The sequence below is a fragment of the Pipistrellus kuhlii genome, unplaced genomic scaffold (assembly GCF_014108245.1).
Source record: "Pipistrellus kuhlii isolate mPipKuh1 unplaced genomic scaffold, mPipKuh1.p scaffold_m20_p_32, whole genome shotgun sequence".
Classification (NCBI taxonomy): domain Eukaryota; kingdom Metazoa; phylum Chordata; class Mammalia; order Chiroptera; family Vespertilionidae; genus Pipistrellus; species Pipistrellus kuhlii.
Window position 1 is genome coordinate 659,155 of NW_023425532.1, and position 17,559 is coordinate 676,713.

The following is a 17,559-nucleotide window of genomic DNA, read 5'->3' on the forward strand; positions in this document are numbered from 1 at the left end:
AGTACCTACTTATGGTGAAAATCACTTTACATCGTGCCATAGGAATGAATCTCCAACTTAACCCAAGGACCTACTGTACATGAAATAAGCTAATCCTTCTTGTGACAGCCCTTCTACTAGGGGGGCATCTGTGATAATGTCAACAATAAAAAATAAATTAAAAAAAGAAAAGTTATTATGTCTCATATAAATCTCCATTCTAGACCAAGTAACTTGACTTCACATAAAGACGTAAATGAGAACATGAAGCTATAAATGTTCTAGAAAAAATTCAAAGAAATCTTTAGCCAAAGCCGGTTTGGCTCAGTGGTAGAGCATCGGTCTGCGGACTGAAGGGTCCCAGGTTCGATTCCGGTCAAGGGCATGTACATTGGTTGCGGGCACATCCCCGGTGGAGGGTGTGCAAGAGGCAGCTGGTCGATGTTTCTCTCTCATCGACGTTTCTAGCACTCTATCTCTCTCCCTTCCTCCTCTCTGTGAAATATCAATAAAATATATTTTTTTAAAAAGAAAAGAAAAGAAATCTTTATATACTATAATAGTAATTATCACTAGAGAATACTTTTCTAGGCAAGAAAGAAATTTTAAAACGATGAAGGAAATAATACAGCTGACTACTTAAATGCCAATGCTCCTATACATAAACCTAAAATAACATACTAAAATTTTTCACTTAGCAGATGGCAAAAAAATATAACACCCTATCCTATGTTGGTAAGATTATGAGAAAACAATCACTTTCACCGAGTACTGGTAAAAGCACAAATAGGCATGACTCTTCCAAAGGACAGTTGCCTTTATGTACAAAAATTTGTAATGTGCATTGTTTTGATCTAATGCTTCTATTCCTAGTAACTTATTCCAGAAAATAATAATGCAGTTATGAATAATGCAAGTGTATGCATGTTCACTACAGGGATATTTCTAAGAGAAATTTTTGGAAATAAAGTAAATATCTAATGGGAGGTTGGATAAATAATGACAACTGAAGAATAGAATACTATACAGTCAACAAAACGAATGCAGAAATATGTCGATTTGACTAGTAGATGTTCACAATTATATGAACATGTTATAGGAGAAAATAGGCAAGTCACAAAACACTATAAAGAGGACATAACAATCCTAAATGTGTATGTTTCTAAAAACAGATTTTCAAAACACACAAAGCAAAAATAAAAAAAAGATAAATCTGAAAAGAGAAATAGACAAGTTCACAATTATAGTTGTGAAACTATAGTTTCAGTACTAAAACTTCAGTACTCCTCTTTTAGTAACATAATTAGTATACAGAAAATCAGTGAAGATAATGTATAAATTAATAACAACATCAACCAATTGGATCCAACTGACACATAACACTTCATCCAACAGCTTATAGAATATTCCCAAAGACAGACCATATTCTGGGTAATAAACCTTTTAAAATTTTTAACGAATTAAAGTCATATATAGTGTTTTATTTTATCATAATGAAATTAAGCTAGAAATAGATAACAAAAAAAATAATGGTGAAGACTCAAAACACTTGTAAGTTAAACAACAGACTTCTAAATATTGTAAGAATAAATAAAAAGGAGGTCTCCCCAAATTTGTAACATGCAGCTAAAGCAGTGCTGATGGAAAAATTTGTAGCAGAAAATGTTTATATTAGGAAAAAAGAACAATCTGATATCAATTATCTAAGCTTCTACCTTAAGATATGAGAAAAAATCCAGTCTGTGTGGCTCAGTGGTTGAGCATGGACATGTGAACCAGGGAGGTCACTAATTCTGGTCAGGACACATACCCAAGTTGTGGGCTCAATTCCCAGTGTGGGGTGTGCAGGAGGCAGCCAATCAATGATTCTCTCTCATTGATGTTTCTATCTCTCTCCCTTCTTCTCTAAAATAAATAAAAATATATTTTTAAAAAATAAGAGCAAATTAAACCCAAAGCATGAAGAAATAAAACTATAAAAATTAGAACAGATATGAATAAGTTTGAAAATAGAAAAACTATAGAGAAAATGAATGAAACCAAAAGCTGATTCTTTAGGGAGGGGAAACCAATAAAACTGGTAAACTTCTAGCAAGACTAATTAACAAAACTATAGAAAAACACATCAAGTATCAGGAATGAAAGAGTAAGAAATACAGGGAATTCTATAAACTATATGCACATAAATTCAATAACTTAAGATGAAACAGACCAATTATTTGAAAACTATAAACTACCAAAATTCATCTAAATGATATAGATAACTTTAATAATCTTATAACTATTAAAGAAATTATATTTTTAGTTAAAGTTGTTTGGTGAAAAGAAAAATACTTCAGAATCAGGCGGTTTTGCTTGCAAATTCTATAAACATATAAAGAATAAATAACATCAACTCTACACATCTCTCCCCGAAATAGAAGAGGGGGGAATAGTTTCCCAAATTGTTGTATGAAGCCAGTATCATTCTCATATCAAAAAAATAGACAAAGACAATAAAAATAAAAAATTTAAAAGAGAACACTACAAACCTACAGGCCAACATTCATCAAAAATATAGATACAAAACTCCTCAACAAAATACTAGCAAATAAAACCTAGTAGTGTATAAAAAGAATAATATAATGGGGCCAAGTGATGTTTACTCTAGGAATATGAGGCTTGTTTAATATTAAAAATCAGTCAATGTAATCTCCATATTAATAGTCTAAAACAAATATTATCTATAGATCCAAGAAAAAATATAACATTCATTTATGATAAATATACAGCAGCAAACTAGGAATGGAAAGTAACTTTCTCAAACCTGAGCAAGATATCTACAAAAACTCTAGAGTTAAGATCATACTAGTGGTGAAAGACTAACTGCTTTCTTCCTCAGATTAGGAAGAAAGGCAAGGCTGTGCACTCTTACTGCTCCTACTAAACATCATAATGGAAGTCTTATACAGCACAATAAAACATGAAATTAATTTACAAATGACAATTACCTATGTAGATAACATCAAGAAATCTATTTAAAAAGCCGAGACCGGTTTGGCTCAGTGGATAGAACATCGGCCTGCAGACTGAAGGGTCTCAAGTTCGATTCCAGTCAAGTGCATGTACCTTGGTTGCGGGCACATCCCTAGTAGAGGGTGTTCAAGAGGCAGCTGATCGGTGTCTCTCTCTCATCAATGTTTCTGACTCTCTATCCCTCTCTCTTCTTCTCTGTAAAAAAACAATAAAATTTAAAAAAAATCTATTTAAAAAAAGCTAAGAATAAGTGAGTTTTAGCGAGGTTGTAGAATATGAATATCAAACACAAATATCGGTATTTTATAACAACAGTGTAAATCTGGAAACCTAAATTTTAGAAAAATACTATTTACATTACCTCCAGGAGAATAAAATATAAATAAGGTGTAAACCTAACAAGACAAGTACATGATCTATATGGCAAAAAAATAATAATAATAAAATTAAATTAAAAATAAAAATTTTAACTAAATACATAATACATTCATGGGTTGAAAGATTCAACCTAGAAAGTCTATCAATCATTTTTAACTCCACCTATAGATGTGTGTTGGGGTCCTTAAGACCACATTCCTAGGAGGACTCCCGGGATTCCATATATAGTCATATTCATGGCTGATTTATTATAGCAAAAGATAACAAGCAAAATTAGCAAATGGGAAAAAAGCATGGGCAAAGTTTGACAAAAAAACAAAAGCAAGTTTCTGAGAGTCCTGTCCCAGTAGAGTAGTTTAGGATTAATTAGTTTAGTTAATTCCTCGGGCAATGAGATGTGACAATACGTATAAAGTATTGTCTACAGGGAAACTCATTAATGACTCAGTGCCTAAGATTTTATTGGGAGCTGGTCACGTAAACACCCTGTGCTTAGCATGTACCAAAATTCCAATCTCCCAGAAGGAAAGCAGGTATTCAGAATAAGCACATTGTTTGCAGAGAGTTCAAGCACAGTTATCATTAAGGGAGGGTTTTATAGCAGCACAGGGAACTGTTTATTAGTCAAGTTCCCAGATGCCAGCCAAGGGCCAACTTTGCAAACAGGCCTTTCTAAGGATAGCAGTACTAGGTCCATTGTGTTAACTCTTTTCTGGACAAAATGTAACTCAATTCCAGTCAGTAGGATTTTTTGTATATATAAACAAACTGATTCTAAAATTTATAGAAAGGCAAAGTAAAAAGAGTTGAAAGAATCAAGCTACCTAGTTTTAAGAATTACTATAAAACTTCAGAAATAAAGACAGTGTAATATTGGCAAAGGGATAGATACAGAGATAATGGAAGAAGACAGTATAGAAATAAGTATAAAATTAGACCCACACAAATAAGGCCAATTGGTTTTTGGCAAAAGCACAAAACAATTTAGTGAAGAAAGTTGTGTGTGAGTTTTTTCACAAATTGTATTAGAATAATTAGACATCCACGTGCAAAAAAATGTACTTTGACTTCAAAATCTTCATACCTTATACAAAAATTAACTCAGAAGGGATTATAGATTTAATGTTAAAACTATAAAACTCTTAGATAAAATATAGGAGAAAATATTCATGACCTATATTTAGTCAAAGAGTTCTTTTTAAAAATATATATATTTTTGATTTTCTACAGAGAGGAAAAGGGATAGAGAGTTAGAAACATCTATGAGAGAGAATCATAGATCAGCTGCCTCTTGCACACCCCCTACTGGGGATGTGCCCACAACCAAGGTACATGCCCTTGACGGGAATCGAACCTGGGACCTTTCAGTACACAGATCAACACAGTATCCACTGAGCCAAACCAGTTTCGGCTCAAAGAGTTCTTAGACATAACACAAAAGACATGATCCAAAAAGAAAACATTTTTAAAAACTAGACTTTATCAAAATTAAAAACATATAATATTCATGAAATTAAAAAGTTATAAATGTGGAGAATAAATTAGGAGTTTCTAGAGACAAGAAAGTGAGAGGATGGAGATGGCTATAGTTATAAAAGGGTAACATGAGGGATCCTTATAGTGATGAAATAATTCTGTATCTTAACTGCGGTGATGGTGGTGCTTACAAAATTCACATGTATGATGAAATTATATAGAGCACACACACACACACACACACACACACACAAGTACATGTAAAACCGATGAAATTTAAATAAGGCTTGTGAAACCCTGATTGTGACACTATATTACATGTATACAAAATGTTATCATTGAAAAAAAGGTAAAGGGTACACAGGACCTCTCTATACTATTTTTGCAATTTATTATAAATCCATTATTTCAAATGTTAAAATTTCATAGAACTATATATTATACCACAATATTCAACTGTGATTCTCTATCAAAAAGATGTACATTAGCATCACTTGCAGGGCTTTATAAAAATAAGGGTACCTGGGCCACACCCCACAATTCTGATTTGATAAATCTGGGATGGGACCTGGCACCTGTGATTCTGTAATCTGCGCACTGAAGATGCATCCCTATGGATTACCACTACTTTAAAAGTGGAGGATAAACCAAAACCGGTTTGGCTCAGTGGATAGAGCATCAGCCTGCAGACTGAAGGGTCCTGGGTTTGATTCCGGTCAAGGGCATGTACCTTGGTTGCAGGCATATCCCCAGTAGGGGGTGTGCAGGAGGCAGCTGATCTATTATTCTCTCTCATCGATGTTTCTAACTCTCTATCCCTCTCTCTTCCTTTCTGTAAAAAATCAATAAAATATATTTTAAAAATAAAAAAATAAAAGTGGAGGATAAGAAATAAACACATTAACAGTGGTTGTGAGATCATAGGTAATTTTAATTTCTTACCCTGCTGTAATAAATGTGAAGTTTTGTACAATAAAAGTAACAAAAGCTATTATAAAAAAAGATTCAGTTTATCATTCTAGCTGGTAGATATATTTTATCTCTGTAATCCATTCAATTCCATTCATATGACAAATATTTATTGACACCCTTCTATGTGCCAGATACTATTCTAGGCTATCTTTCTTTAGTATAAAGTGATAATTAAATATTCATTGTAGTATTCCCTCAACAACTAACTCTAGACAAATAGCTATCCGCCACATTTGGTGCTACACTGTCCTTGCTATTATCTATTCCATCCAAACTTGAAAGACTTTGCCACTGACCCCTATCAAAATCACTAAATATACTTTTACAAAATTTTAAGAAGAATTAAACTACCATATCATCACTTTCTCTTATTTTTTAGAAATAATCTCTTCTTTCATTTGTTTCTCCAGTATCTAATTTATAACCTTCTTATGTACTTGGTATATTCTAGTATGTATTGTACTTATTTGTCTGAATGTCTTATCTTGACCTATCCAATATAATAAAAAGGCTAATATGCAAAATGACCGAATGATAGAATGACTGGTCACTACAATGTGCACTGACCACCAGGGGCCATTCAATGCAGGAGCTGCCCCCTGGTGGTCAGTGTGCTCCCACAGGGAGAGCACCATTCAACCAGAAGCCAGGCTCACAGCTGGCAAGCAAACAGCAGTGGTGGGAGCCTCTCCCACCTCCACGGCAGCATTAAAGATATTCGACTGACAGCTTAGGCCAGCTCCCTGAGACATCCCTTGGAGGCTCCTGGACTGTGAGAAGGCATAGGCTGGGCTGAGCCAAGTACACAAATTTCGTGCAATAAGCCCCTAGTATATCATAAGCTTTCCAAAGGCAGGAACCATGGCTTATTCAGTTTTGTAGACCCAGTAAATTTTTACCATGTCTGAAAGCTGGCATTGCTGAATAACTAATTGATAAACAGAATAGCAGTTCCTTAAAGCAGGAGTTGCCAGCCTCACCTGCATTTTCACCATCCAGTTCACAAGAAGAGCCCTCGTCTCAATGTTTATGTCACTCTGATTGCTCATGTAATTTTTAAGTCTGAACTTTTCCTGGTGACAATAAGAAAGAAATGTTAATAAACAATTCTTATAGTTCAAAAGTTGTATCCGGAGAAAAAATATTTACAATTAATATCTCAGAAAAAAAGTTATAACTTAACATAATTAACATCTTCACGATTTAACTCATTTTCATCTGGTATCTGAAAAAGGCAGATCAAAGTATGTTTTCCCAGTTCTTTGGGAAATGGACACATATGATATTCAAGTGTCATAGTGGATACTGAGGAATCCAGTGGGGAAAACAGGCAGAAACATACCTATGACTATAGATGAATATCAAAAAGGTTATGATTTCTTTTTGAAATTTAACTAAAAGCACAATGCCATGCTATGTAGTGCAATGCCTCTCAAACTTTAACATGCATATATACCACTTGAGGATATTTAAAATTCACATTCTATTTAGAAGGTCTGGAGTGGGCCTAGGTTTCTGCATTTCTAACAAAATCCCAAGTGAAACCTATAGTGCTGAGCTAAGGCCCACACTTTTGGCATAGCAAAGTTTTCTCTTACTTCCTCTAAAAAATGTAGGCTCTGGAGTCAGTTAATCAAAAGCTATGCCTCTAGAGAGAATATGAGTTATTCATCCTCCCTCTCATACATGGCCTGCTAAAATTCTAGTTGGCACATAATCTTGGTCCCATCTGTTCTATTGAAAGAAACATGGGGGGAAAACTTGGAATTGATGACTCTTAGTAGTAAAGGAGACTGGCAGATTTCAAAGGAGGAAGAAAATTTCACCAGATCGGAGAGGTAAAACAACGGGTGTGATTTTATATATGATGCCAGAAACTTGCATAGAAAAGGGAAAAGATCTCTACTAGCAGCTACTCAGAGGAGACTACTTGACTATTTTTGTGTCTGAGACTGTCTCCTCGGCAATTAGAGGTGTAGGCTTATGTTCTTCTAGGTAATAATACTTTATTTCAAATCCCAACTCTATCACATAGTTGTGTGACTATGGACAGTTTCCCCCATCTAAAAAAAAGGAAATAATAATACCCACCATCATGAAATTAATGTGAGAATTAAATAAGATGTCTATAAATTATTTAGCACAATGTATAACTCATAGTAAGATACCAGTAGATGACAGTTGTTATCCCCCTTTCAACTCATATTTGAAGGATGAAGTGATGAGAAAATGAGAACTAGAAGTCATTCCCATTCCCCTCCAGCCATCTACATACCTCTCTCTCCTTCATGTATTTGAAGATATCTTGGGTGTATGATAAGTTGAAAAATGGATCATAATGGGCCTCATCAATAATCTCCAGTATGGTTATCTGGTTGTAAATCACCAAAAAGTCATATTAGAAGAAATATTCCAAGAAAGGCTTAGCATATATACATAAAGAATGACTTCTTTCTTCCTACTGTCATCTTTTGCTGAGATTCCTCAAGCTTCTTACATCCTGGACCATAACAGAGCATGCTTGCACCCTGAAATCCTCATGCTGCTGAGTGACCAAGAAATGCTTAGTATTCCTTGTACATGTCTGCTCTACCCTAGAACCATTTTTACAGGTAAGCTCAATATTCTTCAACACCACCATTATATTACTATTTCATCTTATGTCACCTGTCTTCTTAGGTTCCTTATCCCAAAGCTTTGATCTGGCCCAATTCATCTTCTTGGTAGCCTTTTCCATCATTTTACACTTTTATTCAGGTTGTTTTTGCCTACAAGGGGGGTATTTCTCTTCCTACTTGCCAAATCTCATCCCTTTACCCTTTCAATTTACAACTTAAAAAGCAACTTCCTTAGGAGATTCCTCCATGAACTTATTCATCTTTGACTGAAGCCTACTTGAATTTAGATCGCAATTACTAAGAAAGGCAATTTCCCAAGAAGTAAACACTACTACAAAGCCTATATACATTTATATACAGTATTACAGGCTCTTGTGGATATTCCTAGAATAAATACTCTCTAATTGCTTAGGTGAATCACTATGCCAATCAGGAAGTCAAGAGTTCTACAAGGCCAATTTGATTTACTCTAGCTTAAAATATATAGCTCAGTTGCTGTTTAAGAAAAAAAAAATCTCTTTGCTAGCAGCTACCTCTAGGACACATGTGTCAAACACAAGGCCCACGGGCCAAATCCGTCCCGCCAGGCCTTGCAATGTGGCCCGCACCGCGCTGTCATCACTGCACTCCGCTGCGTTTCCATCACAATGACAGTTTATGACTGTTCGGTAAACCATTGGGCCCGCAATTTAGGCTGGATTTTAGATTTTGGCCCCTTCTCTGATTGAGTTCGACACCCCTACTCTAGGACAACAAAACATTTAATCTAATGTAAAAAGAGAGCAGAATACCTCCTTCTTTGCTACACGCCGCCAATCGGAGACACGTTTTTTGGAACTGGATTTACGAGCACTGTGCTTCTGTGAGGTATGATACTTGTTCACAATAAACAGGATGTCAGAGAGGGATTTCGCTCTTCTGGATTCAGGGGGAGAGGTGAACATCTGTGAGCTGGTATTAACTGGGAGGATTGATACATCTTTAAGAATAGTGTCTTCCTTTTCGGTGGGATTATCTTGCAAGGCCAATGGCTCCTTAAAGGTCACCTTCTTCCTAGAGGAGGATTTCTTTAAATTGAATGAGTCATTGATGGCAAGCTTCCTCTGAAAAGTTAATTCTTCGGTGATGGGGGATTCCCTCTCAATACTGGGCTTCTGCTGCAAGGACGATTGCTTCTTCAAGAGGAACACCTCACCCTGAGCAGTGGACTTCTCTAAAGATAATTTACTATCTGTGCTTATTATTGCATCAGTGGAGAGCTTCTTCTTCAGAATCGATGGTTTCTTTAAAAGGAAATCCTCGTCAGTGGTGCTTTTCTCCTGCAAAGTCAACAGCTTCTTCGAGGAGTCCTCTTTGGTATCAATGATATGCTTCTTTTTTAAAGATAACGGTGTCTTGGTATCAATTGCTTCCTCAGTTGAGGACTTCTTCCTAAATGGTCCTGGCTTCTTAACAGAGAAATCCTTATCTTTGCCAATCATATTCTGCAAGTCCAATACTTCTTGGCAGATGGACATCTTTATTTGAGTGGTGTATTTTTTCTTCTTTAAAGCTAATGGCTCCTTGCTGGAGATTGCCTCATTTGTGGTATATTTCTTCCTAAAGGAAACTGGCTCCATAAGAAATTCATCTTTACTGTGAATATTCTCCTGCAATGCCCAAGGCTTCTTCAAGAGGGCTACTTCCCCCTGGGTATGCTTCTCTGGCAACACAGATGATTCCTTGAAGAGGAACTCCTCCTCAGTGGTTGGCTTCTTTTTAAAGGACAATGGCTCCTTAACGAGTGACTTCTCTTCAGAAATGGTCTGCACTAGTGACTTCTTCAAGCAGGATGGCTTATCTTTAGTGGTACATCTCTTTACAAACACTAGCTCCTCCTTGGGGGTCTCCTCCTCAATGGTATGCTTCTTCTTAAAAATCAAAGGCTCCTTTAAAAGTGACTCCTCTTCAGTTGGATTCTTTTGCAGGGTCAAGGGCTTCTTTACAACAGAAATGTCCCCCTCAGTGGTGTGCTTCTCTTTGAATGACTCTTGGAAAAGGAACTCCTTAGTGGCAGACTTATTCTCAAAAGGAAATGGTTCCTTATTGGGCAACTCCTCTCTGGAGGTGGCCTTCTGTGATATTAGTGACTTCCTCTTATACGACACCTTCTCATGAGCAGTACACTTATTTAAAGTCAGTAGCCTCTCGGTGGTGGTAGACTCCTCAGTTTTAGGTTTCTTCCTAAAGTTCATCGGCTCCATAATAGAATCCTTTTCAATGTTAGTGTCCAGTGAAGTCAGTTCCTTCACACAGCATAACTCCTTACTGGCAGACTTATTCTCAAAAGGAAATGGTTCCTTATTGAGCAACTCCTCTCTGGAGGTGGCTTTCTGCGATATTAGTGACTTCCTCTTATAAGACACCTTATCCTGAGCAGTACACTTATTTAAAGTCAGTAGCCTCTCGGTGGTGGTAGACTCCTCAGTTTTAGGTTTCTTCCTAAAGTTCATTGGCTCCATAATAGAATCCTTTTCAATGTTAGTGTCCAGTGAGATCAATTCATTCACACAGTAGAACTGCTTCCCTTGTTTTACATACAACTTCGAGGATGGTAATGTTCTCTTAGGGAAAGTTGCCTCCTCAGTTTCATGCTTATTCCCAAAAGTCACTGGCTCTGAAACAAACTTGAAATCACTCTCAGTCTCCTCCAGCAAGGATTGTGGCTCCACAAATCCAGATGTCTTATTCCAATTTACATCCTTCTTTAAAGATAATGACCTCTTCATGTGGATTGTGTCCCTAGTAGTGGGTTTCTCTTTTAAAACCAATGGCTTTTTTGAAAGAGATGCCTCCTCAGTGGTGGGTGCTTTAGAAATGGTAGATACATTCACAGTGAGTGATTCCTCCACAGAGTTTAGTATCGTGGTGTTAGCTGCTGATGTTGAGGGTTCTAAGTCATATCTGTAAAGAAAACAATGTCTGGGTAAGAAGAATGTAGTTCCTAGAATTTTCACCTACCATCTCATTTTGTTGCCACATTTAATGAAGGTATTGAAGTGAAAAGGCCTTAAACTCCAGGAGACAGATTAGAGTGTAAAAATCAATGTGTATCATAGTGAATCAACTAAATAGCACAGTGAATAGTTTCTATGGCCTACATGACCTCAATTTTCTGAAAATTTTCTCCTGAAATCCATGCTATATTTTTAGCATATATGATGTATTACCTTTATTTATATGTAAAGGCTTTCAATGTAATATCGTATTATATGAGTGATCTGCTCACATATCAGTCTCCCTCACCAGCTGCAATTATTTGTCTTTGTCTATCGGAACCAGACATCTGATAAAATTCAGGTTGAAATTAATATTGTTGAAAGCTTATGAGAGAGAATTTTAAGAGAGAAGTATATAAGAGGCTCATAAAGGCTTATAAGTGAAAGCTGGGCACTTAACGTTAGTGGTATCTAACCATAGTCTCTTTACCCTAGACCAGTGGTCAGCAAACCGCGGCTCGAAAGCCACATGCAGCTCTTTGGCCCCTTGAGTGTTCTAACGCCACTTCTTCAAAATAGACTCACCCAGGTCAAAAATCGACTTCTGTGCATGGCCCACAAAGTTTCAATCACACTGTATATTGCGCACCTGCACGTGGTATTTTGTGGAAGAGCCACACTCAAGGGGCCAAAGAGCCGCATGTGGCTTGCAAGCCACGGTTTGCTGACCACTGCCCTAGACTATTCACAAGATATTTTCTCAGTGGAGGACACTAAAAAAATAAATAAATAAACATTGTTCACATGTGTCAAATGCACAGCTTTGTTTTGTATAGGATTTCATGTCCAATCAGAGTGAGTAACTTGGTGCAACTAAATCATTGGATGACTAGAAATCAGAATAAGAAAGAGGATTAAAAACAAATATAATCATCAGTCTAAACAAGAGTAAAAACTATACTACATCACTGATCCAAGATGGCTGCACCCAGGTGAACACCTAGCCGCAGCCGCACACAACGATTTCAATAAAATACAACTAAAATATAAAACGGACATTGCCCAGAACTACAGGAAGGTTGACTGACTGGAAATTCTACAGTGAGAAGCAAGGAGAAAACCAGAAGGAGGTGCGGAGGAGCTGGAAAAGCCAAGGTACGGAGATGCGGAGCGCGGAGAGGACGGAGCCGGAGAGGAGGGAGGCCGAGTGCCTGGTGGGCGTTCCCTAGTGGAAAGGAGATAAAACTCCAACTGTGCTGGGCCCCCGACTGCTCTGATCCCCAGTTTTAAGCCAGACCCCGGGGACCCAGGCTCATCCATAGGGAGCCAGGCTGTAAAGCGGAACCCCGGGAAAGTGGCGAAAGGAGGTCCCGGCGGTGTGCACACTGCGTGCAGAGAAGGGACGGTCCGCTGTGCCGCGGGATTGCCCTGACGGGAAGGAGACTGGGGCTCCAGACTGCTCTGAATGCCACCTCCAACTCCACTTCCAACTGAACTGAACCCCAATACCGGGCTCATTGTGGGAGAGCATAGACTGTTTGGCAGCAGGCGAAAATCGAGGGCACCTTTCTCTCAGAGGTGCCAGCAGCGAGCACTGAAGGACCCGCATAGGGCGGGGCTGACGGAAGCCAAAGCTGCAGGCTCCACCCTGAAACCCCGTCCCATCTGTAACTGCGAAATGCGACAACAAACTAGATCACAAACGAAAGAAATGGAGGACAAAAAGCATCTGGATATAGAGTTCAAATCTACGCTTATAAGGTTTTTCAAGAATTTCCTAGAAAAGATGGATAAGGCCTATGAGGATATGAAAAGAGATCAACTAGAATTAATAAGGAGTCGTCGAGAAATGATAAGGGATCAACAAGAAATAAAGAATACATTGTCTGAAATAAAAAATATTTTACAGAGTCCTAAAAACAGAAGGGAAGATCACAAGAATCAAGTCAAAGATTTGGAACATAAAAAGCCAGAAGACACTCCTCCACAGAAGCTAGAAGGCAAGAGAATCCAGAAAATTGAAGATAATGTAAGAAACCTCTGGGACAACTTCAAGCGAACCAACATCAGAATTATGGGGGTTCCAGAAGATGAGAGAGAGCAAGCTATCGAAAACATACTGAAAGAAATAGTGACAGAAAACTTCCCCCACCTGGTGAAAGAATTAGACTTACAAGTCCAGGAAGCGCACAGAACTCCAAACAAAAGGAATCCAAAGAGGACCACACCGAGACACATCATTATTAAAATTCCAAGAGCAAAAGACAAAGAGAGAATATTAAAAGAAGCAAGAGCAAAGAAGGTAGTAACCTATAAAGGAGCACCTATACGATTGTCAGCTGACTTCTCAACAGAAACCATGCAGGCCAGAAGGGAATGGCAAGAAATATTCAAGGTGATGAATAGCAAGAATCTACAGCCAAAAATAATCTACCCAGCAAAGCTATCACTCAGAATCAAAGGCCAGATAAAGAGCTTCACTAATAAAAAAAAGCTAAAGGAGTTCATCACTGCCAAACCAGAATTATATGAATTGCTGAAGGGGGTTCTTTCAGAAGAGAAAGTAAACAAAGATAAAAATTATGAACAACAAATATGTAACTATCAACAAGTGAATCTAAAAACCAAGGAAATTAAAAAAATCTGATGAACAATAGTAACTATTGAATATAATAGAATCAGAGGTATGGAAGGGGAGTGAACTGACGATTCTTGGGGAAAAGGGGAGAGGGGGGCGTTGGAAGAGACTGAACATAAACTGTGCACCTATGGATGAGGACAATGAGGGGGGTGGGGAAAGGGCAGAGGGTGGGGTGGGAACCTGGTGGAGGAGAGCAATGGTGGGGGGGAAAAAAGGAACATTTGTAATAACATGAACAATAAAAACTTATTTAAAAAAAAAACAAAACAAAACAAAACAAAAAAAACAAACAAACAAAAAAAACTATACTACATCATATGATTCCACTTATCCGAAACACCCAGAATAGACATATCCACAGAGGATATTCATTGCCTGGGGCTGAGAAGGGGCAGGAGCTGTGAAGGGAAGAGTAGAAAGGAAGACTGAAAAGGGAAGGGACTGGTAATGGGTATGAGTTTCTTTGGGGGGGTGTACAGAGTCTTTAAAAAGTTCTAAAATTAGATAGTGGTGATGTGATGGCTATACAACTAACTCTATGAATATAATACAAAAAACCCCAATGAATTATTTTTAAAAGGGAAGTGGCAGCTGTATTATTAGAAATTTACAAGCTAATTCTAAAGTTTATATGGAATTGCAAGGAACCCAGAATAGCCAAAACAATCTTGAAAAAGGGAACAAAGTTAAAGGAGTCATATTTCCCAATTTCAAAATCCTTACAGAGCAACAATAACCAAGATAGTTGTGGTACTGATATAATGACAGACATGTAGATCAATGGAATAAAATTAAAAGTTCATAAACACCTTTAACAATCAATTCATTTTTTACATGGTTGTCAAGACAATTAAGTGGAGAAAGATTAGTTTATTTAAGAAAAGGGTGCTAGAACAACTGGATATGTACATGCAAAACAATTAATTTAAACACCTAACATACACCACCAAAAAAAAGTACTTAAAAAAAAACAACAAAACCTAAGAGCTAAAACTTTAAAATTCTTAAAATAAAATCTTAAAAAGAAGCAAAGAAAAAACACACATCATGGACATAGACCATAGTGTGGTGATTATCAGAGGAAAAGGGGGAGAGGGAGGTAGAAGAGAGTAAAGGGGGATAAATAGTGATGGAAGGAGAATTTACTTGGGGTAGTGAACATACAATCTACACTAATAAAAGAAAAAGATGCAAATTGACTGTACCTTCATGATGCCCACCAGCCAATTAGGAGTTAGTATGCGAATTAACCCATCAAAGATACTGGGTTAATTTGCATACGCACGTGCTGAGCAGCTGGAGGCGGGATGCTTGCATCATCACCATGGCAATGACACAGGCATTCCGCACCACCACAGCCACTCAGGGCCTCTGGGCAGCGTTGGGAAGGTAGGGCCAGAGCAGAGAAAGGTGGCTCTGGGGCAGGAGCGGAAAGGCAGTGCTGGCAGCCAGGGAAAGGAAGGCCCATTCTTGCACAAATATTCGGGCATCGGGCCTCTAATACAATATATATAAATGATGTATTATAGAATTGTACATGTGAAACAAAAATTTTTTCAATAAAATTTAAAAACATAAATCTCTACAACTTTGGATTTGGCACTGGTTTCTTATTAAATACTAGAGGTCCCCTCAGCCCAGCCTGCACCCTCTCCAATCTGGGACCCCTCTGGGGATATCTGACTGCCTATGGGCCTAAACTGGCAGTCAGATATCCCCCTCACAATCCTGGACCACTGGCTCCTAATCGTTCACCCACCTGCCTGCCTGGTCGCTCCTAACTGGCCCCCCTGCTGGCCTGATCACCCCCAACTGGCCCCTCTCTGCCAGCCTGATTGCTCCTATTGACCACCACCACCCGCCAGTCTGGTCACCCCTTGCTGCCCCCCTGCTGGCCTGGTTGCCCCCAACTGCTCCCCCACCCACCTAGGTTGCCCCTCACTGGCCCCCCTGCCAGCCTAATTGCCCCCAACTGCCCCCCCCCCCGCCAGCCTGGACACCCTTAACTTCCCCTTCACTGACCCCTCTGCCAGCCTCATTGCCTCCAACTGCCCCCCCCCCTGCCAGCCTGGACACCCCTAACTTCCCCTCCACTGGCCTAGTCTCCTCCTATTGCCCCCCTGATGGCCTGGTCACCCACAACTGCCAACCCCCCTGCCAACCTGGTCACCCCTCACACACACCCCCCCCACTGGCCTGATCACCCCATGCAGCCTACTGTTCAGTCGTTTGGTTGTCCCTCATTAACACCCCTGCCCTGCTAGCCTGGCCATAGGCAGCTATATTGTGAGGGCATGACAGTCAGCTTGCATATTACCTCTTTATTATATAGGATGACACCAAAAAAACAAGCAACAAAAGAAAAACATAAACTGAATTCCTCAAAATTAAAAATGGTTGTGCCTCAAAGGACACCAACAGGAAAGTGAAAATACAACCCACAGAACGGATAAAAATATTTCCAAATCATTTATCTTATCAGGGACTTATATCTAGAGTATGTAAAGAACTCTTGCAAATTCAATAATGAAAAGCTCAATGACTAAATTATAAAAAGGGGACAAAGGATTTGAATAGATATTCTTCCAAAGAAGACATGTAAGTGGCTACTAAGCATATGAAAGATGTTGAATGTCAGAGAAATGCAATCTAAAGGAGATACTACTTCACACCCATTAGGATAGCCATAATTTTTTTTTTTAAAGAAAAAAGATTGCAAGGATTGACAGGGATATAGAAAATTAGAAACCCTCATATATTGCTTGTAGGACTCTAAAATAGTGCAACCATTGTAGAATATAGTTTGGCAATTCCTCAAAGAGTCCAACATAGAATTGCCATTTGACCTAGCAATTACATTACTAGAAATATACACAAAAGAATCCTATACAATAAAAGCGTAATATGCTAAGTATCCAGTCATCTGGCCATCTGTTCAGCCAATAAAAGTGTTATATGCTATTGATATGCTAAGGCTGCTCAACCACTCAATTTGATGTGCACTGACCACCAGGGGGCAGACAGTCAACCAGTCAACCAGTCACTATGACGTGCACTGACCACCAGGGGACAGACGCTCTGACAAAGTTAGTTTGCTGCTGGAGTCCAGCTGATTGGGACTGAGTGAGATGGGCCGAACAAACCCTGGAGCCCTCCTGTGGTCCCTCCCCAACTGGCTAACCTCCCGCCCCCCTGCCTGGCCCTGATCATCCACCAGTGGGGTCACTGAGCCTGGCCTGTGCCCTCTTGTAATCCAGAACCCCTTGGGGGATGTCGGGAGCCACTTTTGGCCCGATCCCACAGGCCATGCTGAGGGAGCCCCCCTCCAGTGAATGAATTTTCATGTACTGGACCACTAGTATATATATAAAAGCCTAAGCAACCGTTATGAACGAACAACAGGAACAACCAGTTGGCCAATTGCTATGATGCACACTGACCGCCAGGGGGCAGATGCTTAATGCAGCAGGAACTGCCCCCTGGATTTCTGTGTGCTCTCACA

General features: G+C 38.7%; 1 protein-coding gene across 1 annotated transcript in view; it reads right to left on the reverse strand.

Moving 5' to 3' along the window:
- Nucleotides 1-17,559, reverse strand: part of CCNB3 (cyclin B3) — a 45,158-nt gene that overhangs the window by 9,871 nt on the left and 17,728 nt on the right. Inside the window, exons 4-6 of the mRNA XM_036460462.2 lie at nt 9,230-11,381; nt 8,096-8,191; nt 6,801-6,893 (exon numbers count right to left, since the gene is read on the reverse strand). Of these exons, the coding sequence (XP_036316355.1) occupies nt 6,801-6,893; nt 8,096-8,191; nt 9,230-11,381 (2,341 nt within the window). The remainder of the gene's footprint in view (nt 1-6,800; nt 6,894-8,095; nt 8,192-9,229; nt 11,382-17,559) is intronic.